Genomic DNA, 24657 nt, shown 5'->3' on the forward strand with positions numbered 1-24657 from the left:
GAGAAGGAGCAGTAGTGAGAAGAGGCGCAGCGACAAGGTTCGACAGCAAGAAGGTCTATCGACGAGAACAACACTAGCAACAGCAGTAATTTCGCAGCTACGATCCGCAAAGCCATAAACAATGACAATCTGCTCAAAGATCGACATATGATGGCATCCGTTGCCGTTTCCGCATGAGAACCTGCATACCAGGGGTCGTCTACCGTTCCCTATGAGCAGCCTGTGTCTCTTATACCAACAAATTTTTGTGTAGGAAAGGGAATAATTACGTGTGTGTCATATAGTATATATCCCTAACCTATCCTATGTTTTTACGTTTCCTTAAAACGAAAATCGTTATATATCTAAGGCACTTAGGAATGCCATAATTAAAGGAATATTTAAATTTTATAATTACTATAATAAGTAATATTACTCATACTGCCTTAAAATCCTAAGAGATATTAAAATAGGTTTCTTGCTATAAAGGGGCTATAAGTGGACAAATTACTATAATATAATGTAGTAGTATATAACAACTTTATAGAATATTACACTTAATCACAATATAGCTGAATTAACAAGCTCCTAACCATTAATAGTATTACTACACTCTAGTTTAGATTTGTAGGTTATTAGAGGCATATTACAAATTTAAGGTTAGACCTAGAGCTCGTTAATGATGTCTCCTCTGTATGCTCCCTACACCCCTCTTAGCACAAGTTTACTAACAGACGCTGCAGTTCATTAGCAGGACTTTAAAGAATAAACTTAGTTTAAGCTTGAACACGCAGGACAAGTACTTAGTTACTTAGAAAGATCTGGAAATATTAATGGTCTATATTTGGTGCTCAGACGATTATCAGTATCTGCATGAGCGGTACAGAGTCCAGTTATCCTTCATATGTACACGGGGAATTATACTAGTAAATTAATTATATTCCTACTATATATGCTACTCCTATGTGTGTCGCTTATTCGCAAGTGACCTAGACCATTCGCGAACTCGATCTATCTGTGAGTGGTCCGAAACATATATAGTAGTGCCTTACACTCTACTTCCATCCCGTAACTACCTTCTTGTTCCCCTCCCTAAAATCTTAATAATGTTCACCTTCACCACTGCAGAACGACACTGGGTAAGTAGTACTGTTGCATAGGCGGATAATGCCAGTCACCCAGTCTAGGCCTCCAAATGCCTTGCTGCTGTAGCTGTCCGCTGTGAAGTCGGTGCGAGTGGGGTTGTCAGTACAACCGCTTATAGTCTGGCCCAAAATACGGCGGACTAGTGGTTGACTGACAATGAGACCATATTGGTTATCGGGCACGGAAAATGTAAAAGTTTGAGTGTCTGTTGTCGTCCAGGTCTGCGCATATGCGATAGAGAAACTAAGGCCTAGGATATCCTTCACGAGGGTGATGTCAGCGCCTGCGGTAACAGTGACGCTATTTGCGATGCTATAGCCTCGTGAGACAGCCAATGAGTCACTGTCAGAGCCCGCTGAGTTGACGACGGGAGACATGGCTACATCGGAGTTGGTGAACTGGGTGTCCGAGATAACCTCGATCTCAGTGCTCTGTTCGCAGCCCCGGCGGTTAAGAACTTGGCGCATCTGGGGGGCCAAGGTGTTGGGCGTAACGTTACTGCGGGCGGCTAGCTTATTGTACTCGGACTCCTTAAGGACTTTGCTGCTTCCATCATTGCCGAGCAGAACAACATCGTCGAAAGACAGGCGTTGCGGACTATCATGAGGAGCCGTGGGAGATGCCTGGACGAGTCCAAGGGACATGAAGGTGAGGATAATATATTGTGTGAGGAGCATGTTAATAGACGGGGTATGTAATATCTAGATTCAGAGCCTTAAAATGCTTTAGAGGTGGTTTTGGAGCGAACGCCAAGAAACGAGTGACGGAGTTTAGGAGTGAGCGAATGTGGTTGGGGCTTGGTGATGTCAAAGTCGTCGTCCATGGTCGTCGTCTTATACTCCAATCTTTTGGCCCGTATCCATAACCTCTAGAGCTATCATGGTGAAGTCCCGTCTCCCGTTCTGTACAGAGAAGGTATGTGGTAGTGGATCCGTTGCATAATCTAAGTGAAGTCGAGGGCTTGTTTCACAGACGTTGCCCCTTGTGCCTATCCGAGCCGCATGAGCAATAAAGTGGCTGATATAGGTGGAGTTGGACCGATCGATCGTGGCTATGTCCATCTTCTAATAAGTTGGCGTTAATGCACACCCCGCGTTTAAGGTTAGCAGGGTAGTGTAATTAATAATGACTCTATTAACATCAATGGGTGAAAGGTAGTTTATGTAAATATCGCATATAATGTCGTATAGTTAAGATTAAGTCGGTCTAGTAACATCCTATCTCGGTCCGGCAACTCAAACACAGAGGCGCAGCCGGTCGATCTATAACCGGATTCGGACGTACTAATTATGATATTGTCTTGCAGTTAATGCAACACGCATGAGCAGTCCCTATTGTCCTATTTAAGGTTATCGCGATGTATGTGCTAGGCGGAGATGTAGACTTGCGACTCGCTAGGAACTATATATGCTCGTAGAGCCTCCCCCCAAGAAGTTTGCCTTAGGTTATCACTAACTCGTGACATCTCATTCACTTTTGAAGTCTATCTCTTCTGTCACTCGCTACCTACATTCGTTGCTCCAATCCAAACATGCAGTTCTCAACCAACATCACCAGCCTATTCGCCATGGCTCTATTCGTCTCTTCTAGGTATGACTATCCTTGTTACTACATATCACCTCCACTACAAAATGGACTAATGTATAGCTTATTAGCATGGCCGATCGACATAGTAGCTGCACATGCCACAACGGCGACTCCTACAACTGGAGAATAACAACCTTGGCCTGTACCAAGTACGCTGAAGCAGCCTTCGGCGTATGTCAACTTGCCCCCCTTTCTACCATCTTTAGCCATTGGCCTTTGTCAACTCCTCTAATAGCCTCTATAACTGTGCTAACACTAAGGAATTCTAGAACGGCAACGTTGCCTATGAAACCCCTTCTGGGCGAGTATGTATATCTTCTATCTTATCCTCATTCCAGTCCCGACTTCCTTTTACTTTCCTCTTTGCTTACATATCCGCCTTTTACAGTGCACCCAAGTGACACCAGATGATAACATTATGGGTGATCAGTGGGAAGAAGCCTGTAGGGCTGTCGCGCAATCGGGCTTCCAGTGTGCAGATGGCAGCGATAACAAATGCTACGCCAACACCCAGGCGGTTAGGGGTTCGTGCTAACCGCAGTTATGAGCCACGAGAGAAAGCCTCTGTAGCAATAGATCCTCACAAAGACCCCTATATGTTGCTTAAGTCAATACTATGTCACGTCTCACATAAGAAGAGGGCAGCTGTAGGGTATATGGGTTTAGGAGATCTGGTTCCTTCTCTAAATCTCTAAATCATATAAACTTCATAATATAGTAATCACCTACGTTAGCTTCTTGTAGTTTGATATAGCACCTCTATACTTTTTAGGGGGCTTAGCTTACATGACTTAGATTTATAGCGCATAGATTACAGGAGCAAGGCACCTAAACAAAGTATGTAAGCTAAAACAGCCACACTCTTGTACAATTACAATATCGACCCGAGACTAACACAAAATTAACACAAAAACATTGTGTCGCCTTATACCCACTCACCCTGCTCACCACTCGGCTCAACCTAAGATCACTCTAAAGGCAGCAAGGGGCTCATATTTCACGCTATACCTATTGGCACAATTGAGATTAATAAGCAAGTAGATTACAAGCTTGTGTATAACAGAGCTGACGGGATTCTTACCTCTAATACATTAGTTATATGTTATAGTAGTTAACGGAATATTGAGACGATAGTAGAGACGACATGCGTAAAGAAAGGTGGAGGGTCTGGTGCAGCACAACATTATTCCCTTTTTTAGTATATAATACAGAAGACAGAAGGGGACAGGGTCTGGTAATAAGATGTCCGTCCTATGGCTCATCCTCTCCTTACTACATCATTCTCATTCTGCCTGCTTCAAGTTCATATCACTCTGTTTGCTTCACTTCCGTTTTGCTTATAATAGTATCTATAAGCCGTTTCTTACCTTACGATGACTGTTATCCGTAGTCCTATCTACAGTTGTTATAAACGCCTAAACCCATAACAGGATTCATGATCTGTTTCTAGCCTCAATGTGACTGTTATCCAAAGCCCCATCCATAGTTGCTGTAGACGCTTAAATCCATAACAGGATTTATGATCCATTTCTAGCCTCAACGTGACTGTTCTCCATTGTCCCATCCATGGGTTCCGGTGGGACGAATGGGCCATTTGAGACGTTATTTCGTAGATGGACAAAATAAGTCTCTGTCGTAGATGAATATCCACAAAAATATATTAGACATGGTTTCAGACGACTCCCTGCTCCCGACGCCAAAAAACCGTTCAAGTCACTCAGAGTTTGCAGCGGTTGAATAAAGATTCCGAAGAAACAAATTTAAAAATACCAAATTTTTTCTATAGTATGAGCATTTGATTGAAATCTACTGTACACTAAGTGCTATACTACCATCGCCACTCCGTTCCCAATTAACTCTTTAGTCGGACTTCTCAAGATCAGCCAAAATCTTCTCTCCCTTGGCGCGCGCAGACTCAAAGTCTCCCACCATGTAGAAAGCGTTCTCGGGAAGGTTGTCACCCTCACCAGCCATGATGCGCTTGAACGAATCGATGGTCTTGGGGAGGTCGACGAGGGTACCCTGGATACCGGTGAAAACCTGTGAAGGAATTAGTAATTGTTACGTGAAAATGGTTACTGGGGATAACATACCTCAGCGACAGCGAAGGGTTGAGACAGGAAACGCTGGACCTTGCGGGCACGCTCGACGGTAAGCTTGTCAGCCTCAGACAGCTCGTCCATTCCGAGAATGGCGATGATGTCCTGGAGGGACTTGTACTCCTGGAGCATCTGCTGGACCTTGGTGGCGGTGTCGTAGTGGTCCTGTCCGATGACACGGGGATCCAACATACGGGACTTGGAGTCAAGGGGATCGACGGCAGGGTAGATACCAAGCTCAGAGATACCACGGGACAGCACAGTGGTGGAATCCAAATGGGCGAAGGTGGAGGCAGGAGCGGGATCAGTCAAATCATCAGCAGGCACGTAGACGGCCTGGACGGAGGTAATGGAACCCTTGGTGGTGGTGGTAATACGCTCTTGCATAAGACCCATGTCGACGGCGAGGGTTGGCTGGTAACCGACGGCAGATGGGATACGACCAAGGAGGGCAGACACCTCGGAACCGGCCTGGGTGAAGCGGAAAATGTTGTCAATGAAGAGAAGCACATCCTGTCCCTCAACATCACGGAAGTACTCAGCGACAGTGAGACCGGTAAGGGCGACACGGGCACGGGCTCCCGGGGGCTCGTTCATCTGACCGAAGACCAGGGCGACCTTGGACTCTCCCTCAAGGTTGATGACCTTGGTCTCCTGCATCTCGTGGTACAGATCGTTACCCTCACGGGTACGCTCTCCGACACCAGTGAAGACGGAGTAACCACCGTGGGCCTTGGCGATGTTGTTAATCAGCTCCTGAATGAAGACAGTCTTTCCGACACCGGCACCTCCGAAGAGACCAATCTTTCCTCCACGAGCGTAGGGAGCGAGGAGATCGACGACCTTGATACCAGTAACAAGGACCTCGGCGCTAGTGGACTGCTCGGTGAAAGGGGGAGCGTCAGCGTGGATGGAAGAACGCTTGGCGGTCTTGATCGGGCCACGCTCGTCAATGGGGTCACCAGTGACGTTCATGATGCGACCAAGAGTCTCGGGACCGACTGGAACCATGATGGGGTTGCCGGTATCGGTTGCACGGTGACCGCGGACGAGACCCTCGGTACCTATCAGATGTTAGCGTTTTGTTGAAATTGGTCGAAAAAAATCAATTGTAGCTTACCATCCATAGCAATACAACGGACAACGTTCTCTCCCAAATGTTGCTATCCTTAATGTCAGCAATTGTATTTTGATGTTTTCGATGGATTGTCGGGTGGACGTACAGCGACCTCGAGGACGAGTCTCTGGTCACCATTCTGGGTCTCCAGAGCGTTGAGAATCGGGGGAAGCTTGTCGGTGTCGAACTTGACTACGGGAAACCATTAGCAAGTGTTTTATTGATCGAGAAGTCATCAATTGAGATGGATTGATGTCTTTTGAAGCTTCTCGGCGTTCCCCATCAGAGTTTTAGCTTACCATCAACAACGGCACCAATGACCTGATGAATCTTGCCGTGGGACGACGCGTCAGTGCTGGCAAAGCGTGCAGCAGTGGCCTTCAGGCCAGTGCGAGCAGCTGGGCGAAGGGCATTGCGCGATGCTGCTGCCACCGATGGGCGGACAGCTTTGAGAAGTCCGCTATAGCCGAAAGCCGAGTCAGCTCAATTGATCCAACGGGGAGTCCTAGGGGGTTAAATAGAGCTTCAATGGGGTAAGACGCACCTCTTGAACATCTTGACAGATGGTAAAGAGCGATGTAATATGTGGATGGGGAGATGGAGGTAATGGGAGACGGTCTTGAGGTAGGAGATGAGTTCTGTCGTGAAAGTCGGAAATCGACTCTCTGGCTCGCTTAAAATATCTTGGCAGACTAAGTCCCTACGGAGTATGTCAACAACAGCCGCTTCGGCCTCTCATCTCGGAGATTATCCCATACCTATCGTTGAATTATACAGATCGGATGCTTTTTTTATATCTCATATTGCTGAATGAAGTCTTTAGAGATAAATTTTAATTCATACAGCCCGAGGACAGATATCTGTTCATTTTGCAAATTCACGTGATGTCGGGATGTCCCGGTTGAGTCGGATTAATAGGAGAAAACGGATTTTGTCTCACGGGCCTCCGGGACGAAGGACATTAATTATCTCGGCTGTACAAAAACAACATTCAGGAGACAGATATCCCTTTTATAATTTTCCATGAACGAACTAAGATCGCTGAATGTTGTAGCTAACACTAAATATTTTTCCAAGCTCGCTCACAAAAAAATGAAAAATTCTAATTACAATACGAAAGGTAGCGAATTTAAAATTAGAGGCCTAAAGTGTCTCTTCCAGCGCGAGAACCTGCAATGCATTAGTTTTCTGCATAAAAATATTATTCGGAAAAATAAAAAAAATACTTACAATGGCAGTTCGTGTTGGGATATACACCTGGGTGAAATTCTTGCGGTCATTCCACTCGAATGGCGTGGTAAAGAAACGGCTGCCGGCATCGATCCTCTCGAAGCCACCGAGATCCGTGGAGTCGGTGTTCAACACTACTTTGTAGGTACCGGCCTTCTGGACACCGACACGATAATCTACGTAGCTCTTCTCTGGGTGGAAGTTAAAGATGAACAACAGGCCAGCCCTCTCGAAGACGATGACCTTGTCATCTTCGTTCTTCAGACTGATGTATGCTTGCTCGGAATGAAGCCATCCGTACTTCTCCTCGGTGTGCTGCATCCTGGCGTCGAACTCGTTTAAGAATCCATACCTGAGGAGCTTGTCTTCCGTGAGATTGAGTTGACGCCTGGCATACCAGAAGCTGTTGTCGTTTCCTTCTCGTGGGAAGTCGAGCCACTCTGGATGGCCAAACTCATTCCCCTCGAAGTTCAAGTAGCCCTCGCCGCCCAAACTGTGTGTTATGAGGCGAATCATCTTGTGCAACGCCATCCCACGCTCGATTGTCGGAGTCAGCTCAGTCAAGGTTGACATGTTGGTATAAAGCTCCGCATCACACAGATGCATCATGAGGGATTTATCTCCCACCAGTCTATGTCTTTGTAAGAAAGTGTCCTAAGTAGTGATAAGAGGGACTTACGCTTGGTCGTGACTCTCGGCATATGCGATTGTCTTCTCTCCATGTCGACGGTTGGTCAAAGTGAAGCAAATATTCGCCATGTCCCAATCGATATCCTTCTTTTCTTTGAGAATCTTGATCCACATATCTGGAATTGCCATCGCCAGTCGATAGTCGAACCCAATGCCACCTAGAGATAGTGAAAGACAAAGCGCGGGCATGCCAGACACATCTTCTGCGATTGTTATGCACTCCGGGTACAGGTTATGCAACATCTCGTTGGCAATCATGAGATAAACAAGACCATCCTCATCTACACCTGGTCCGAAGTACTCGTGGTAACCACCAGAGAATCCCCTGAATTTGTTAGTTTGTGTAGTGCGGTAGGGTATATAGTAACTTACGTTCCAATACCGTGATGACTATAGATCATGCTGGTAACACCGTCAAATCGGAACCCATCGAAGTTATATTCGTCCATCCAGAAGCGAAGGTTACTGAGGAGGAAGCGCAAAACTTCATGGCTGGCATAGTTGAACAGCCTGCTGTCCCACAGCTCGTGTCTGCCCTTTGCGCCACTGTGGAAGTATAGGTGATCAGAGCCATCAAGCTCGTTCAGGCCGTCGAGAACATTCTTGGATGCGTGGCTGTGAACGACATCGAGTAGAACGACGATCCCCAATCCGTGTGCGGTATCAATAAGCTCCTTGAGATCCTCGGGGGTACCATATCTGCTGCTAGCTGCGAAGAAGCTGTTGACTTGGTATCCGAAGCTGGCGTAGTAAGCATGCTCCATGATTGCCATCAGTTGGATGACATTGTATCCCAGATGCTTGATCCTGGGCAGCATGTTCTTCGTGAACTCCTTGTAGGTCGACACTCTCAATTCTGGAGAGGATATTCCAACATGTGCCTCATACACTCTCACACTTTGTGGCTTCTTCGGTCTCGGGTGCTTGAAAACGTATCGCTCGGACTCAGGGGGGTTCCAGAATCGGGCTTCGTAAACAGGCGATATCGAAAGGTCTTGAGTGACGTATTTGATCCATGCCGGAATTCGATCAACCTTCTCACCAGAGGGAAGGACAAGTGAGATCTACCGGTCATGCTTGGTTAGAATACTTTATTAAAAGCGAGGCAACATGGTCTTACCTTGACCTTCGAGTTATGCGGAATCGCAGGCTTCCCATCCTTGGCTGGAACTGTAATCTCCCAGACACCGTATGCATCTTTCTTCATGGGCATTTCTTCCCTGTTCCAGTCATCTACTACCGTATTAGCCGGCTGCAGTGTACGCTCACACGAGGTGAGGGGTCTGACTAAAATCACCAATAAGGAATGCCTCCGTTGCATTGGGGGCCCATTCCCTGTATACTATGTTGTTGTTTGCGTCGACATTGAATCCAAACTTCTCAAATCCCTGATAATAATGAGTTTATGTTCGAAATGAGGAGGGTGGGAGAGCTCTGACTCTGCTGAACTGTTCGAGACCTCCTTCGGACTCGTTGATGGCCGAGATCCAGTCTTGAGCTTTGCTGAAGCGCTGTTTCAAGGCCTCTTTGAATGGGGAGAGCCATGGGTCGAGTTTGATAACTCCTGCGTAGAAGTTAGCTCTTGTGTTATCGTTCAGCAAGTGTGGAAGCTCACCCGTCCCATCAGGAGGCCCGGCAGGTTGTGCACTCATGATTGAGTTCACGGAAGCTTGGTCGACTTTCTCCATGCTCACGATTGTAGTATTAGAGGTTGAAAACGAAGATTATTGAGATTGAATCCGCCTAGAAAGAGATTTTCTTTCGAGAGAAGTGACTGTGTAGGTTCTGAATCTGGAGAGAGGGGTGACAGTAACAACCTGGACATTCGACTGCGGCGCGTCCAAGGGTGTGGTGCTGGTGTCCACGGAAACCTACTCAAGTACTCGCGCTACACAGTGACTGCAGCAGGGCGTCTAAGTCAAGATATTTACAAAATACTTGAGATTTCCTACTCTCACGCTATTCATAGGTATCAGGAATACTTTTTGTACTTCTAGAGACTTCAGAGAAGAGTTTGTCTTACTGTCTACGGCTTAAATGGTGAAATCTCTATTCGTGGCTGGACTGTTGGGGAGGCAAGTCAATCAATAATGACGTCCATCCCTGTCCACCCCACCAGGAATCTATATCTGGACATCTGTTGATAACGATAATTGCCAACACGTGATTTAAGGGATTTGGCTGCTGTTGCTGGTTGTATGCATCTGTTGGCTCTATCTAACTTATAGATCTCTTTATATTATACGGCAGCAGCTTTATTATTTTTCACTATTATAATAAATGCTGCGGCTATGAAATACAAGACTCCCCATCAGACAGCGGATCCCATAGTCGCCTCCACTGATACGGAGCCGTCAGTCCGCCGCCGCCCTCGCTTAGTATCGCGACCTGTCACCTTGTGTGGTCCACCGTCCCCGCGCCGGCCATTGGGGTAAACATCGCTCGGCATAGTGACTCAACTTCGATTTCAGAGCCATTGAATTATATTCGGAGCTTGCGGGGAAGAGGGCTTTGCTTCTGTGAAGCTTCGTTATGTGATATTATTCTCGCCTTAGCCCAAAATGCCTCCAGTCATCTTGGGGGATCTCAGCTTCACCGCCGGAACCCAGGTCCGGATATCATACATCGCCCTCTCCAATCTCAAGCGCTCAACAACCAAACAACCACTGAGAGCGGCATTCTCAACATCTAAGAAAGCATCAAAACCCCCCTTCGATAGGAACGACCTTCAAGGGCAACCGTTCACTGGCGTCTATGAGCCTGTCGGACCTACGAGAGGCCCGTTGGGCCAAGCATCCAGCCATGGGGCACCTCGAATCACACCTCGACGATTGAAGGAACACCTGGATAAATATGTTATTGGGCAAGAGAGGGCAAAAAAGATGCTATCCGTAGCCGTGTACAACCATTATCAGCGAGTGCACGAGCTTCAGAGGCAAGAGGAGGAGGAGCAATTCAGGCTGGATCGTGAGGCTAGGAAGAGGAGTGTTCGGGAACACGAAGTCTACCATTCTGATGGTAAGTTATGTTTCTATTTGTGGAACACTATTGTAAATATACTAACAAAGCTGCTCTTATAAGATATATTTCTTCCTGCGAAGAGAACCATAAAGTTCAGCCCAACACCGGAAGAGGAGCCTGTCCCTAAAGTAGCACGCCGAATTTCTTCTCTAAGGAATGAACCCTTCCGAAACGAATTTATACGAAATGAATCCATACGAAGCGAATTCACACGGAACGAACCCATACGAAATGAACCTCCTCCTCTCCACGATCCCCTTGCCGACCGCCCCGGAATTACGATTGAGAAATCGAACGTCATGGTTATTGGACCCACAGGCGTGGGAAAGACTCACATATTGAAGACTCTGGCTCGGGCCCTCGAAGTCCCCTTCAGCATGTCCGACTGCACACCCTTTACGCAAGCTGGTTATATAGGCGAAGATGCGGACGTTTGCGTGCAGAGGCTCCTTGCGGCTGCAGATTACGATGTTGCTCGAGCAGAACATGGTATAATATGTCTGGACGAGGTGGACAAGCTGGCCGTCTCTCGATCAATGAACGGGCGGGATGTCGGTGGCGAGGGTGTACAACAAGCGTTGCTAAAAATCGTCGAAGGCACAACTCTCACTATAACCGCAAAGCATGATCAGAAGAGTAATCGCGCTCCTGGCGGGAGTCCAGCGAACGTCAATTTCACTGCCAATTCAGCGCAGCCAACAGGCAACGGCCAGAAGCCGGAAAGCTACACCATCAACACCGACAATATTCTGTTCATCTTTACCGGTGCCTTTGTTGGCCTCCAAAAGATGATCATGAACCGTCTCTCCAAAGGCTCGCTCGGTTTTGGGGCGTCTGTCCGGAACACCCCCACGTCGCCACATCAGATGACGATGAACTCAGAAGACGCACGCACCTACTTCAAGAACCTCCCCTTCTACACTGACATCCCCACTGCCACATCCGCCACCACCGACGCCACAGCCACAACAGTCCCCGAGCAAACCTACAATCCCCTCGACCTCGCCACTCCTCAGGACCTCCAAACCTTCGGCCTCATCCCCGAATTCCTAGGCCGCATTCCGGTTACCGTCGCTCTCGCACCGCTCTCACTCCCCAACCTCGTCAGCATCCTCACCGAACCCCGCGACGCCATCACAGCGCAGTACACCGCCATGTTCGCCACTTTCGGCACTGAGCTGCGGTTTACCACTGCCGCTTTATACGCCATCGCGCAGACGGGTCTTGAGCTCGGCACTGGAGCACGCGGATTGCGTACCGCGGTCGAGATGCTACTTGGAGAAGCGATGTACGAGGTCCCTGGGAGCTCGGTACGGTATGTGCTTGTTGATGCGAGGGCGGCGAGGAGGGAGGGGAGGGTTGGGTATTGGAGCCGTGGGAAAGGGGGGGAGTTTGTGAGGGCGTGGGAGATGGAGGAGAAGGAGTGGGCGGATAAGGAGAAGAGGGAGAAGGGGCGGGAGGACTCGAGTGTGAGTTTTGAGGCGTTGAGGGAGAGTGCTGGGAGTGGGATGTGAGGAGGCTTTGGAGGGGTGTCTGGGAGGTTTGATGGGCCTACAATGGCGTTGCATGGTTATTGGGCGTTTTCCTGGATGGGGTAGGAGGCGTGGGCGTATGGTATATATCTAGGTTAGCCGCGAGGTTTTGAAGAATACAAATTTATTATTAGCAAGGGCGGCTACCATCGGTGGCTCTTGTGATAGTGATATGACACGAATCTCACCTTTCAAAGCCGGAATAGCAGCCGATACGATTGGGGCCGGTCCTTGACGCCGACCTTGATCCGAGGCAAGCCAATCGATCTCGAGCCGGCATGGAGCCTCACAGGGCCGGCTCAAGCCATGACTTTCACCGCTCTCATATATATATCGAAATCATGGAAGTCAATGATGATCGTAGCACCAACAGGGCCGGTATGCAATCAGTGGAGGAGGGCTGCCATGAAATTATTCCAGACCTCTACCTCATCATAGCTAAGGCGACGAGCTATACATGAGTTGCCTGCTGTCACCGTTAAACCGAATTCTTGTCACCGCCTGAAACTGTTGGTGTCGTTCCAATATATTTCACCCCTTGAATGCTGTCGTTCCAATATATTCTCTCCTCTTGAATGTTGTTGCTAAAGCCCTCATTGGTCCCCGAAGGGTCGGCGTAGGTGCTAGTCATTAAGCCGGATAGATAGGGGCACATGTGTTCGACCCTTTAAGATGCCTCTGCCTAGCTCTGATTGATGTGCAGCAATAACATCACTAACGCTGTCGTTCAAAGCACAAGCGATTTGGGCAGTATATGGCGTAATGACACCAACCCCCTTAATTACCAAATCAACAGGGTAGTCTGAATAATCATCCAAGAATTTAGGACGATACCGACTGAAGTCAAGAATCTTAACTTTTTGGCAGCTTTCCTTCAATGCCATCCTCGGTGTGGGGGACCCCTTATGGATGCGTCATATGTTGTTGCTGTTACCGTCAATCCGAATTCTTGTCATTGCCTAAAGCTGTTACTGCCGTGGCATCTTCTCACCTCTTTAATATTGTTGCTGTCACCATTGACTCGAATTCTTGTTGTTGACGGCTAATGCTGTTGCCGCTGGTGTCAGCTTCTCACCTCTCAGGTCCTGTCGTTGCAATATTCTCGCCTCTCATATTCTGTTGTCGAAACAGTAATTGGTTTTCAGGGGCTGGCAGGCCTACATCTATGACGATGATCTGGTAATGGTATTCGGTGTTATAACGGGCGGTATCTTAATTGGCCCCTGGTCCTTCCACCTCAGTCCCGCTATTAGGCGTTCGCTGTTGCATATTGCGTTTAGACTTGCATGACTATTATAGCTTGTATTTATATCTGAGCCGTATACGCTCCTGTGAATCGGTCCTGTTGTGAGAATCAAATCGAACAAATCTTGTCTGGCTGTTGGATCGAGGAGCAACCGCATAAAATCTGTGAATCGGTCCTGTTGTGAGAATCAAATCGAACAAATCTTGTCCGACTGTTGAATCGAGCAACCGCATAAAATCTGTGTATCATAATAATGCCCTTTTGGCACTTTACTTATAGTGCCATCCTGGGCATCGGGGCTCCTTGTGGACTCAATGGGCCTTGGAAAGACGTACACTACCCTGATTATGCGCACCATATGCTTTGCAATATGCTTCAAACGATCCATCTGTGCTCCACGCCCGGTGAAGCGGGAGTCCGTGAATTGTCTGCTGTCACCGTTAACGCGAATTCTTGTCGACGGCCAATGCTGTTGCTGTTGCTGCCATCTTCTCACCTCTCCGATGCTTTTGCCGCCGGTGTAATATTCTCACCTTCTGGATGCTGTCACTGGTCACCGAACTACTGGCATCAACCCTTTAATGTTAACCGAGTCCCATCTTGTCTATTGACAAGTAGAGAGCTTGCTGTCGACCTCCTGATACAGAGTAGACGTTCAAATTCGCTGGTGGTCGCTTCGGCGTCGTCCTCTCGACACCCTTCCATAATATATGGTCGGCAACTCGCCGGCGCTGGAATCTGCAACAGAGCTAGGAAGCATATTCTATAAAAGACTTGCCTCATTCTGAACCGCTCCGAATGAAAGCATCGTTCGAACGCTCCGGTTCAGGTCCTTCCCTAGCGTTTATCCGTACGTTCTAAGCACACAACCAGTCACGCAGACACAGACAATTGTAGACGCATATTTGAGATGAGATACACAGGTGCAACAAAAACAACCTTCCATTTCTATGCACAAAAAAACCCGCTCCCCCCATCCCCTCCCTTTTCTCTCCCCTCCCCTCCCAAAAATTTCTACTTCCCCTCTCAAAACCATCTTTGTACAAATCCAAGCCGACTCTCCCGGCCCCTTCCGCCGCTCACCATCAACAAAAGAAAAACCGCGGGAACAAGTGAAAATGCGCGGCAAACGCGGATAACGGCCGTGTGTGCGCCGAGAATCGGGTTCGAGGTTGTACAGTACAAGAGTCTATTATTCGTCGTAGCCGGGCAGAGAGATGCTTTACTGCTTCGCGGCCGGTGGGGACTGGACCATTCCGGGGCCCTTGTAGCCTTCCGAGGAGAGACCGCTGATGGGGTCGGAGTTCTGGGCCTGTGGGAGGATGGGATGTTAGTGAGGGTTCTCTTTTTTTAGGCAAGGTGGTGATTTTGGGGAAGTGAGGGTGGGAACATACGAGAAGGTACTCGTTCGATGCCTCCTGGTACTCCTTGGTCATGGTGGCTGGTGGGCCTCTGGCGAAGCTGCGGACACCGGCGAAGAGACCGAAGGAGACGACAATACCGGCGAGTGTGTATCCGAGGACCTTCCATCCCTCTCCTGGGGGCGCGACGGCACGGGGACCGTGGGCACCGAAGGCAATCCAGTAAGCTATTCAACACATAACACGTCAGCAACATACTCCTACATATATCCCCATACCCTCACACGACCTCATCTAAGTTCTCAAACGCAATGGCCCAGCAACATCATCACCTCGGCCCGTTCCACCGGAGAAAGGGAAACCTACCGGCCTTCTTCTCCTGCAGGGTCAGCTCAGCCCAATTGGTCTTCATGCGATCGCGCAGGGCCATCCAGACATCGGCCTGCTCCTGCGGTGGCATCTGCTCCCAGCGACGCTCGATGTTGGCGAGGGTTGGGTTGGAGATGGCGTGGGCGGCGCGGGACTGGACGGGGCGGGCGATGACGGACGAGCGCGCAGCGGCGCCGACGGCGCGGGTGATGGGAGTGCGGAGCATTGTGACGGTGGTGTGAGTGTGGTGGGAGGATGTGAAAGAGAGTGAGGGTCGGTGAGGTTGGATGTCTTTGGTGAGTGACAGCTGGGAGGAGGTCTGAGGTTCGAGATTGGAGCTAGAGGTTTGGTGAGAGCCGCATTAAATTTCGTAGGAGGAGGGAGGTTAAGCGAGGGAGAACAGGTAAATGTTACGGAGCGGGTGGTCGGCAGAGTAGTAAGCGGATGGATGGGATTGGCCAATGGGGACGCGAGGATTTTACATACATCATGAATTACTTGTGAAGGTCGGCGAAGCACGTGGTTTGGGAGGAAGCGAGTTGGAAATGGTGTTGGAGATGCCATTGGAGCTTGAGAATATGATTTCCAACATTATATGAGCTTGTGGGAACTGTTTCTATAGGCATTTCCCTTCATCTCAAGCTATATGGTGTATATATCACGTGATTACATGTAAATAACTCAATATCACGTGGATATGTAAAAATGGTGTTGGAAATGCCATTGGAGCTTGAGACTATGGTTTCTTACATTGTGTGAGATTGTAGGAACTGTCTCTACAGCTATTTCTCTTCCATTCAGCTTTTGTGGTGAACATATCACGTGATCGTACAAAAATCACTCAATATCACGTGGATACGTAAAAATATGTCACGTGTAGAGCTGTTTTCAAATTTTTACTCTTGGCAGCACTGACCATGGCGACCATGGCGCAACCAGCCTCTTTTTTGTCAGTCCCATAACAAATTACTCGTGCTAAACGACTTAAAACAGCTCTTATCCGCCGCTACTTGTAGCTACTTTACACTACTTACACTTGCTTACAGTAACAGCTTTGCAGTGCCACAGAGCGGCGGCGGATAAGAGCTGTTGACGAGCTTATGAGCTCTGAGCAAAAAAGCCCCATGAGCAATACATGAGCAATAAGCAAAAGTCAATCGAGCGCGGTTGAGAGGCAACGACTTCAATTCCATGGCTGCAATTGGCCCACAACATATTGGACACGGTGGGTTTTGACTGGGACTGATTGGGACCGATTGGGACTGATTGCGGCCGTGGAGTACGTGGAGTGGCAACAGATTACGGCACTTTAGCAAGTCCGCCTCTTAGCTTTATAATAGTTCGCAAACGCAGGGAAGAAGGGCCGCCTGAGCCTTATCACTCACCGATCCCACCGATCCCTCACCGACACCGGCGTCTAGAGCCAAGAAATGTGTGTGTGTGGTGTGTGTGGTGGTGTGAGGTGGTGTGTGTGTCAAAATGCATCTGGTGATACTCCTCAAAAATGTAATATTTACCTAAGTATGCGCTCGATTTTTGTCGTTCCAAGAGTAATAGACGAATAACCTCGCGATCAACCGCTTATAGCCCAGTTAGAGCAGCTCTGCGAAAACAATCCGGGGCCAAGGGCACGTCTGTTGCCGAAGCTCCGGTGCTTTCCTCGAGTATGACGGGCCAAGGACGGCCAATGTCGCCCAATATCCCTCAAGGCGCAGTGGAAACGGGTAGAAAAGAGGCATATCGAGGGAACGAGACCCCTTGATGACGGGACCAGTACCGGGGAATGCGGAGAAGTAAGGGGACTCGACGATCTAATTGTCGACGACTCAGGGCGAGGCTGAGAAAGACCATGGGCGGTGGGCGGTGGGCGGCAAAGAAATATAAAAAATGTAGTACAAATCAATGATAATATCAATGCAAGTAGTCATGGCTAGACATATCTCAAATGGCTGATTGGACCAGAATTATATTATATTTATCAGTGAGACCTTTATTTCAGTTGTATCAAGTGCATTAATCGTCTTATTTGCTTATTGATTTGGTATGATTTGTTGATTTGTACGGGTAAGAGAGAGATGCAACGCCTCCTTCCAACAATTACTATGATTCATCCCCCCCTCCCCTCCTTTCCCTCGCCCAGTATCGGCCCTAAGTATACATGCAGTACATACACTACTACAAGGTACATAGCTCGACGAGGATAGGACGTGGGATGATCGGCTATTTTCTTCCCGCCCAACCTCAACTGCCCCTCCATCCTCTCTCTTTTTCTTCGATCAAACATCAATCACTTGTTTATCATCCTCACAAACAAATTCACCCATAATAACAATGTGAGTACTCTTCATCATCATGAGCATCAGCCTTGCCGAGTGTGCTTGTACACAGGCTTGGAATTACACGCTGAGCTGCAAAGCTGAGCAAGTGCTCCATCGAAGCTTTTGTACCCCTCATTCGTGACATCAGCCTTCTATCTAGCTGGGATTTCTCAACAGTTTGAGAATAACATCAACTCCAAAACCACTTCAAACTCTCTCTATCCATTATTTGTAGCCTGGAACACCAATAACTGACATTTTCATCAAGATGGCTCCCACAAAGGTCGGAATCAACGGCTTCGGTCGCATTGGACGCATTGTCTTCCGCAATGCCGTCGAGCTTGACAACATCGATGTCGTCGCTGTCAACGACCCCTTCATTGAGCCCACCTACGCCGTAAGACACTACACTACCCACAAACACAATAAACAAGAATATCTGACTAATTCCGCTGCTTCCAGGCATACATGCTCAAGTATGATACCACCCACGGCCAGTTCAAGGGTGACATCAAGGTCGATGGTAAGGACCTGATCGTCAACGGCAAGACCGTCCGTTTCTACACCGAGAGGGACCCAGCCGCCATCCCATGGTCCGAGACTGGTGCCTACTACGTCGTCGAGTCCACCGGTGTTTTCACCACCACCGAGAAGGCCTCCGCTCACTTGAAGGGTGGCGCCAAGAAGGTTGTCATCTCTGCCCCATCCGCAGATGCCCCCATGTTCGTCATGGGTGTCAACGAGGAGACCTACAAGTCCGACCTCAACGTCATCTCCAACGCCTCGTGCACCACCAACTGCCTGGCACCTCTCGCCAAGGTCATCAACGACAACTTCACCATCATTGAGGGCCTCATGACCACCATCCACTCCTACACCGCCACCCAGAAGACCGTTGACGGCCCATCCGCCAAGGACTGGCGTGGAGGCCGCACTGCGGCCCAGAACATCATCCCATCCTCCACCGGTGCCGCTAAGGCCGTCGGAAAGGTTATCCCCGTCCTGAACGGCAAGCTTACCGGCATGTCCATGCGTGTCCCAACCGCCAACGTCTCCGTTGTCGATCTTACCGTCCGCATCGAGAAGAGCGCCAACTACGAGGAGATCAAGGCCGTCATCAAGAAGGCCTCCGAGACCACCATGAAGGGTATATCCACCCCCCACCCCCATCCCCCAAATTTCTGCCCAGACTAACATCCCCCAGGCATACTCGCCTACACCGAGGACGAGGTTGTCTCCTCCGACATGAACGGCCACAACGCCTCTTCCATCTTCGATGCCAAGGCTGGTATCTCCCTCAACGACAACTTCGTCAAGCTCGTCTCGTGGTACGACAACGAGTGGGGCTACTCCCGCCGTGTGCTCGACCTGCTCGCATACATTGCCAAGGTCGACGGCGCTGCCCAGTAGGACCTTCTTCTCACTTCCACCCCGCGTCGCTGACGTCGCGCCTCCTCCTCCCTGCTGTTTCTCCAGAGTCTGATATTTGTGTGTTTTCTTCGCAGGGGGGACCTGGTCAAGGGACGGCTATGAGCGCTTCGTCGAGATGAAAATATAAAACGAATGAAACTTGTCGGACAAAAAAGCGATGCGAGGGAATGATGATTGCTGAGATTTAGAGAATATTTTTTTGGGCTCGAGCAATGAGGATGCGTAGATCGATGTGCTTTGTGCCTTATCGTGAGCTTGTTCGTTGTCTTTGAGAGGCTAGATAAATTATACATGTTCTCGCCTGATTTGTCTTTGCTATTTACGTGTGAATTTATGTCCATATTTTGTTGTGAAGGGGACATATTCCATGTCCTTCTATTACTCTCAAATACATTATCAGCCTTCTTACATCTCTCCCTCTTAACACCATCTCAACACCGCCGAAGAAACCCCAAGACCCCACCAACGCAGCCTCTCCAAATCCAGTATAAAAGGCTCGCTTGATACTCGATTCATGTTCAATACTTCAAAAACGCAGGCCATATCTTTCCGTTATCTGCGCGTGGGTTTGTTGAATACAGCTCATACTGACATTTTCCCGTCACGCCTTTCTGCTGCAGCTGGGCTGGTATGCGGTTTCTTGTTGGTGCGGAAGCTGTTGTCGGTGGGGGTTTCTTGCTGTCGTGGTTGTTGCCACCGTTGGTGCTGTCACCGGTGGATGGCCTGGTGTCACCTTCTCTCTTGCTAGCATCCTGAACGGCCTCTTTGCGGGCTGCAGCCATCGAGATACCCATTCGTCATCTTGTAACTGCCATTCTATGCGGATTCCTATCTTATTCATGTCTTGCCAGCTAAGCAATAAAAAAAGTAATGGGAAGTCGAGCTTAATAATAGGGGTGCTGGACGAGGTTGGTGGCCTTGAGTGTGTAGTTTTACGATAGGGAAGACCTTCGCCCCAGACTTGAGCCCCGGTCTTCTGACAGGTAGGAATGATGAGGAAACAAATTGTGATATATACAGCTTATATATTGTCGAGCATTCCTTGCTCGACATTCTCCACCTTCGATTTTCTCACAGGGATCGGACTATGTATGATAGCTAGAAGGCAAGAAGAGTCTCACAGTCTTAGATATCAACCCCAAGACTACGAAGTTACGAAGAGAACAAGCGTTTCATTGTTAAATCAAGTGGCCTGGATACAATGAGTGGTAACGGACGCCCATTCCTGGTCCGCTGTATGGCCACGACGACTCTCGCGATTTCTTCTCACCGATGCGGTCTTCTTGTCAATGCGGTCTTCTCACCGACCAAGTGTTCTTGCCAACAAAATATAATCACGAACATGGAATGGAGTGTAGTATCAAGAGTTGGAAGCTCTACCCAGTGGTGGGACTGGGCCGTTCATCAAACAATGTCGTGTAAGGCCCTTCATTAAATGTTTCAAACCAAGCCTTGTTTGTTTATACCATTGGGCGGGTGCAGTGGTAGATATACACTCGTCTTGCTACAAAATGTTGAAGAATTATATATATTTCGATTGTAGTCACAAGGCATAGTATAATCCTCAGCACATCATACGTGGTGGAGTTCATGGAATACTCACCCCATCACTAGATGGGGGAGAAGTGATTTCAATCAGAAGTGCACGAAGTGCTGGTGTATCGCCATAATGGGGTTCTTGAGGCCCCTCAGTAACACGGACCAATTTGTTCATCATTTGAAATCTTGGGGAGGGGAGAAAGGGGGAAGGGAAAAGGGGAAGAAGAAGAGAAAGAGAAAGATGATAGGAAAGATGAAGATGGAGTCGAAAAAGGCGGTTTCAGTAATCGTAGTCGTCTGGGGACAAGTCACTCCGCTGGCCTGGAGGCATGTTTCACCTGTATCTCATGTTATAATGTCCGTAAAGGGTGTCCATTCATCATGTATGATGCTAAAATAAAGGGAAGAGGTGAAATGTAGCAGCTGTCGGTAAGAAACATAAATCATCAAGCATGTAAACAGAGGCTCTCAATCGTATCCATTACAGCGCCTTCGAATTCGTGCTCTCGAGCACATGATAGCGAGAAGCCAGACCTTACAATCACTCCCGTCGAAACGGAAGAGTTTGCACCAGCTACTCGACAATAATAGGCTCTGAATGAGTAAAGAAGAAAGAAGAAGAAAGGTTCCCTTCCCATAATAATTTTGCATCATATCGTCGTTACGGAATATCATTAATCCGCAACCGAGGCCCCGCAGCCAATCACACAGGACACAAGACAGTTTAGTAATAATACGCGCTAAATCCCAATATCACAGCGTTTGGCAGTGAGCTTGACTACCGCAGCCGACTCCCAATAGAGGTGAATACACAACGCACGCCGCTGTACAGCACTGCCTCTTTCCGTTTCCTTTGGTAGTTGATGAAAGGCACGATGCTGCGGCAAACGATCACCAGGTCGGCCCTTCGGAGGGGCGCGCAGAGCGTCAATGCCGCCAGGACTTTCTCGACGTCGGGACGGAGACAAGCGGAGGTCGAACTTACTATAGGTACGGGGCATTGGGTTATGCGATACGTTGTGTGGGATTGTACTAATTTTGCTCTACAGATGGCAAGAAGATCTCAATTGAGGGTATGTGATGTGTTGTGGGGGGATTGGGACCAAACTGACGATTTTAACAGCTGGCTCGGCATTAATTCAAGCTTGCGAGAAGGCAGGGAGCGTCGTTCCAAGGTATGTAATCCGCCAATTGATACACAAATTGATCTTTGCTGACTCCTTATAGATACTGTTATCATGAGTAAGTCCTACCTAGAAACGATATCGAATTCACGACCCTAATCGAGATAGAAAACTTATGATCGCGGGAAATTGTCGTATGTGCTTGGTTGAGGTCGAAAAGGCACCAAAGCCTGTAGCATCCTGCGCATGGCCAGTCCAGGCCGGTATGGTCGTCAAGACCAACTCGCCTCTTACACACAAGGCTCGCGAGGGTGTTATGGAGTTTCTCCTGGCAAACCACCCCCTCGACTGCCCGGTCTGCGATCAGGCCGGTGAGTGCGATCTCCAGGACCAGTCGATGCGTTACGGTTCAGACCGCGGACGATTCCACGAGATTGGCGGCAAGCGTGCCACCGAGGACAAGAACATTGGTCCTTTAATCAAGACTTCGATGAACCGTTGCATTCACTGCACGAGATGTATTCGATTTGCCAACGATATTGCCGGTGCTCCCGAGCTTGGATCTACCGGACGTGGAAACGACATGCAGATTGGCACATACCTTGAGAAGAACTTGGATTCCGAGCTGTCTGGAAACATTATCGACCTGTGCCCAGTTGGTGCCCTTACCTCCAAGCCATACGCTTTCCGCGCTAGGCCTTGGGAGCTGAAGCACACTGAGTCCATTGATGTCCTTAACGGTCTCGGATCCAACATTCGCGTCGATTCTCGCGGACTGGAGGTCATGAGAATTCTCCCAAGACTCAACGATGATGTCAACGAGGAGTGGATTGATGACAAGACTAGATTCGCGTGCGATGGTCTCAAGACCCAGCGTCTTACAACCCCCCTTATCCGCAATGGAGACAAGTTTGTACCAGCTACCTGGGAGCAGGCACTGACTGAGATCGGCGCTGCATACCGTGACTTTGCGCCAAAGGGCAACGAGTTCAAGTTCATTGCTGGTGAGCTGACTGAGGTCGAGTCCATGGTTGCGGCTAAGGACCTTGCCAACAAGCTTGGCTCTGACAACCTGGCCCTCGACCAGCCAAACGGATCCCAGCCAATTGCTCACGGTGTTGATGTCCGTTCCAACTACCTCTTCAACTCCAAGATCTGGGGTATCGAGGATGCTGACGCCATCTTGATCATCGGATGCAACCCCCGTCACGAGGCTGCGGTTCTTAACGCCCGCATCCGCAAGCAATGGCTTCGCTCCGACCTCGAGGTCGCCGTTGTTGGCGAGTCCTTCGAGTCCACTTTCGAGTTCGAGCACCTCGGTGCGGACGCCGCTGCCCTGAAGAAGGCCCTTGCCGGACCATTCGGAAAGAAGCTCCAGGCTGCCAAGAACCCAATGGTCATCGTTGGATCCGGTGTGACTGACCACGCTGATGCCAAGGCCATCTACGAGACCGTCGGCACCTTCGTCGAGAAGAACGCCAACTTCCTCACCGAGGAGTGGAACGGCTACAACGTCCTCCAGCGCGCCGCATCCCGTGCCGGCGCCTTCGAGGTTGGCTTCACCACCCCCTCCGCAGAGGTCGGCAACACCAAGCCCAAGTTCGTCTGGCTACTCGGCGCTGACGAGATCAACGCCGCCGACATCCCCAAGGATGCCTTCGTCGTCTACCAGGGCCATCACGGTGACAAGGGCGCCCAGCTCGCCGATGTTGTCCTGCCTGGTGCAGCTTACACCGAGAAGTCTGGCACGTACGTCAACACTGAGGGTCGCGTCCAGATGACTCGCGCTGCTACCTCGTTACCCGGTGCCTCGCGCACTGACTGGAAGATCCTCCGTGCTGCGTCCGAGTTCCTCGGCGCACCGCTTCCTTACGATGATGTCGCCGCTCTCCGCGACCGCATGGTGGAGATCAGCCCCGCGCTTGCGAGCTACGATGTCGTTGAACCGGTGTCGATGGGTAAGCTGAGCAAGGTACAGTTGGTGGACCAGAACAAGGGAAGCAAGGCGACGAACGAGCCGCTGAAGAAGGTCATTGACAACTTTTATTTCACAGATGTTATTTCAAGAAGGTATGTTTCCTCCCCCCCCATCCACAACACACTATTATGAAAGTATAGCAACTAACGCCGTTCATAGCTCTCCAACGATGGCACGCTGCTCGGCGGCGAAGGAGACGGGGAACCCAAACACCAACTTCATGGCGGCAGGCGAGCAGCCACCGCCGCAGATCACGTACGGGGAGGCCCAGGCTTAAGGCACGGGGGTGTTGTATAATCCTTTTATCTGTCTCTCTGCGCATTTGGGTGTTGGCTGTATATATGGGATCGTAGAAGTAAGAAATACAGAAGTTAAAAGTAATGCCGCTGTGTTGTTTATAAATGTGATATTCATCCCAGCCGATCCTCATCGAGAACGACGGCAGGCGCAGCCAAACTAAGCCCGCCGGAGCCACTCCACACATCGTCCACACTCGCAAACTTCATCATAGTGAATGTAGGGATGGCGGCAAACGATCCTACCACTGGGAGAGCATCATGAGACACCTCATGAACTCATCGTGGCGAAGTTCCCGACTCCTCATTCCAACACCCCTTTCTCACCGACAATGCCCCCGCCGCTGCACCCTCACCGCTGCCATCCGTCCTCCTGTCACCCGTTATTATCGTCACCGCCGTTTCTGCCACCACCATCACCACCCTCAACCAACCTACAGCAATGGCTCTCGACCACCCCCTATCCGTGGACTTATTTTGGTACAGCGGATTTGAATTACTCACAACCTGTGCAGAGGCCCACATTGATGGAATATCGCTGGCAATGGCGATGGCATCTACCGGAGTGGTAGCCTCAAATACGCATCAGATATT

At 49.3% G+C, this 24657-nt stretch overlaps 8 protein-coding genes across 8 annotated transcripts; 4 read left to right on the plus strand and 4 right to left on the minus strand.

Annotated features, from left to right (window-relative positions):
- Positions 1 to 921: 921 nt before the first annotated feature.
- On the minus strand, positions 922 to 2289 carry VE01_03066 (uncharacterized protein). The gene has a single exon (XM_018272564.2). It carries the CDS (start codon positions 1800 to 1802, stop codon positions 1080 to 1082), a length of 723 nt encoding a protein of 240 aa, XP_018132165.2. The 5' UTR covers positions 1803 to 2289; the 3' UTR covers positions 922 to 1079.
- A 213-nt stretch (positions 2290 to 2502) lies between these two features.
- On the plus strand, positions 2503 to 3542 carry VE01_10761 (uncharacterized protein). The gene is made up of 4 exons (XM_059464213.1): positions 2503 to 2715; positions 2781 to 2883; positions 2982 to 3017; positions 3101 to 3542. Exons 1-4 carry the CDS (start codon positions 2657 to 2659, stop codon positions 3245 to 3247), a joined length of 345 nt encoding a protein of 114 aa, XP_059320196.1. The 5' UTR covers positions 2503 to 2656; the 3' UTR covers positions 3248 to 3542.
- Positions 3543 to 4456: 914 nt separating this feature from the next.
- Positions 4457 to 6551, minus strand: ATP2 (atp2, beta subunit of the F1 sector of mitochondrial F1F0 ATP synthase). The gene is made up of 6 exons (XM_018272565.2): positions 6473 to 6551; positions 6228 to 6388; positions 6035 to 6120; positions 5932 to 5974; positions 4806 to 5875; positions 4457 to 4752 (listed from the first exon to the last, which is right to left on the minus strand). Exons 1-6 carry the CDS (start codon positions 6481 to 6483, stop codon positions 4573 to 4575), a joined length of 1551 nt encoding a protein of 516 aa, XP_018132166.1. The 5' UTR covers positions 6484 to 6551; the 3' UTR covers positions 4457 to 4572.
- A 369-nt stretch (positions 6552 to 6920) lies between these two features.
- Positions 6921 to 10022, minus strand: GLC3 (alpha-1,4-glucan branching enzyme). The gene is made up of 8 exons (XM_059463503.1): positions 9464 to 10022; positions 9288 to 9412; positions 9137 to 9236; positions 8969 to 9081; positions 8221 to 8912; positions 7838 to 8173; positions 7159 to 7789; positions 6921 to 7098 (listed from the first exon to the last, which is right to left on the minus strand). Exons 1-8 carry the CDS (start codon positions 9534 to 9536, stop codon positions 7072 to 7074), a joined length of 2097 nt encoding a protein of 698 aa, XP_059319853.1. The 5' UTR covers positions 9537 to 10022; the 3' UTR covers positions 6921 to 7071.
- A 54-nt stretch (positions 10023 to 10076) lies between these two features.
- On the plus strand, positions 10077 to 12521 carry VE01_03069 (uncharacterized protein). The gene is made up of 2 exons (XM_018272567.2): positions 10077 to 10866; positions 10930 to 12521. Exons 1-2 carry the CDS (start codon positions 10410 to 10412, stop codon positions 12381 to 12383), a joined length of 1911 nt encoding a protein of 636 aa, XP_018132170.1. The 5' UTR covers positions 10077 to 10409; the 3' UTR covers positions 12384 to 12521.
- A 2143-nt stretch (positions 12522 to 14664) lies between these two features.
- On the minus strand, positions 14665 to 15869 carry COX5A (cox5a, subunit VA of cytochrome c oxidase). Its single transcript, XM_018272568.2, has 3 exons — positions 15375 to 15869; positions 15042 to 15235; positions 14665 to 14959 (listed from the first exon to the last, which is right to left on the minus strand). The coding sequence occupies exons 1-3, from the start codon at positions 15601 to 15603 to the stop codon at positions 14870 to 14872; spliced, it is 513 nt and encodes a 170-aa protein (XP_018132058.1). The 5' UTR covers positions 15604 to 15869; the 3' UTR covers positions 14665 to 14869.
- A 1791-nt stretch (positions 15870 to 17660) lies between these two features.
- Positions 17661 to 20643, plus strand: GPD1_1 (glycerol-3-phosphate dehydrogenase). Its single transcript, XM_018272569.2, has 4 exons — positions 17661 to 17710; positions 17964 to 18092; positions 18158 to 18842; positions 18900 to 20643. Exons 2-4 carry the CDS (start codon positions 17964 to 17966, stop codon positions 19103 to 19105), a joined length of 1020 nt encoding a protein of 339 aa, XP_018132057.1. The 5' UTR covers positions 17661 to 17710; the 3' UTR covers positions 19106 to 20643.
- Positions 20644 to 21433: 790 nt separating this feature from the next.
- NUO78 (NADH dehydrogenase (ubiquinone) 78K chain precursor, 5-prime end) lies at positions 21434 to 24146 on the plus strand. The gene is made up of 6 exons (XM_018272570.2): positions 21434 to 21655; positions 21715 to 21738; positions 21789 to 21840; positions 21893 to 21907; positions 21958 to 23859; positions 23927 to 24146. Exons 1-6 carry the CDS (start codon positions 21529 to 21531, stop codon positions 24042 to 24044), a joined length of 2238 nt encoding a protein of 745 aa, XP_018132060.2. The 5' UTR covers positions 21434 to 21528; the 3' UTR covers positions 24045 to 24146.
- The last annotated feature ends 511 nt before the right edge of the window (positions 24147 to 24657 follow it).

The sequence above is a fragment of the Pseudogymnoascus verrucosus genome, assembly GCF_001662655.1.
Source record: "Pseudogymnoascus verrucosus strain UAMH 10579 unplaced genomic scaffold scaffold_12, whole genome shotgun sequence".
Lineage (NCBI taxonomy): Eukaryota > Fungi > Ascomycota > Leotiomycetes > Thelebolales > Thelebolaceae > Pseudogymnoascus > Pseudogymnoascus verrucosus.

Coding starts and splice junctions, on each gene's coding strand:
- VE01_03066 (XM_018272564.2), bottom strand. CDS start 1,802: ATGCTCCTCACACAATATATTATCCTCACCTTCATGTCCCTTGGACTC.
- VE01_10761 (XM_059464213.1), top strand. CDS start 2,657: ATGCAGTTCTCAACCAACATCACCAGCCTATTCGCCATGGCTCTATTC. Junction 2,716..2,780: donor GCTCTATTCGTCTCTTCTAG/GTATGACTATCC, acceptor ATAGCTTATTAG/CATGGCCGATCGACATAGTA. Junction 2,884..2,981: donor ACGCTGAAGCAGCCTTCGGC/GTATGTCAACTT, acceptor AAGGAATTCTAG/AACGGCAACGTTGCCTATGA.
- ATP2 (XM_018272565.2), bottom strand. Junction 5,975..6,034: donor GACTCGTCCTCGAGGTCGCT/GTACGTCCACCC, acceptor CATTAAGGATAG/CAACATTTGGGAGAGAACGT. Junction 5,876..5,931: donor CCGTTGTATTGCTATGGATG/GTAAGCTACAAT, acceptor AACATCTGATAG/GTACCGAGGGTCTCGTCCGC.
- GLC3 (XM_059463503.1), bottom strand. CDS start 9,536: ATGGAGAAAGTCGACCAAGCTTCCGTGAACTCAATCATGAGTGCACAA. Junction 9,237..9,287: donor GTCTCGAACAGTTCAGCAGA/GTCAGAGCTCTC, acceptor CATTATTATCAG/GGATTTGAGAAGTTTGGATT. Junction 8,913..8,968: donor CGCATAACTCGAAGGTCAAG/GTAAGACCATGT, acceptor CATGACCGGTAG/ATCTCACTTGTCCTTCCCTC.
- VE01_03069 (XM_018272567.2), top strand. CDS start 10,410: ATGCCTCCAGTCATCTTGGGGGATCTCAGCTTCACCGCCGGAACCCAG. Junction 10,867..10,929: donor CGAAGTCTACCATTCTGATG/GTAAGTTATGTT, acceptor TGCTCTTATAAG/ATATATTTCTTCCTGCGAAG.
- COX5A (XM_018272568.2), bottom strand. CDS start 15,603: ATGCTCCGCACTCCCATCACCCGCGCCGTCGGCGCCGCTGCGCGCTCG. Junction 15,236..15,374: donor CCTGCAGGAGAAGAAGGCCG/GTAGGTTTCCCT, acceptor TGTGTTGAATAG/CTTACTGGATTGCCTTCGGT. Junction 14,960..15,041: donor CATCGAACGAGTACCTTCTC/GTATGTTCCCAC, acceptor ATCCTCCCACAG/GCCCAGAACTCCGACCCCAT.
- GPD1_1 (XM_018272569.2), top strand. CDS start 17,964: ATGGCTCCCACAAAGGTCGGAATCAACGGCTTCGGTCGCATTGGACGC. Junction 18,093..18,157: donor TCATTGAGCCCACCTACGCC/GTAAGACACTAC, acceptor CGCTGCTTCCAG/GCATACATGCTCAAGTATGA. Junction 18,843..18,899: donor CTCCGAGACCACCATGAAGG/GTATATCCACCC, acceptor AACATCCCCCAG/GCATACTCGCCTACACCGAG.
- NUO78 (XM_018272570.2), top strand. CDS start 21,529: ATGAAAGGCACGATGCTGCGGCAAACGATCACCAGGTCGGCCCTTCGG. Junction 21,656..21,714: donor GGAGGTCGAACTTACTATAG/GTACGGGGCATT, acceptor TTTGCTCTACAG/ATGGCAAGAAGATCTCAATT. Junction 23,860..23,926: donor ACAGATGTTATTTCAAGAAG/GTATGTTTCCTC, acceptor CGCCGTTCATAG/CTCTCCAACGATGGCACGCT.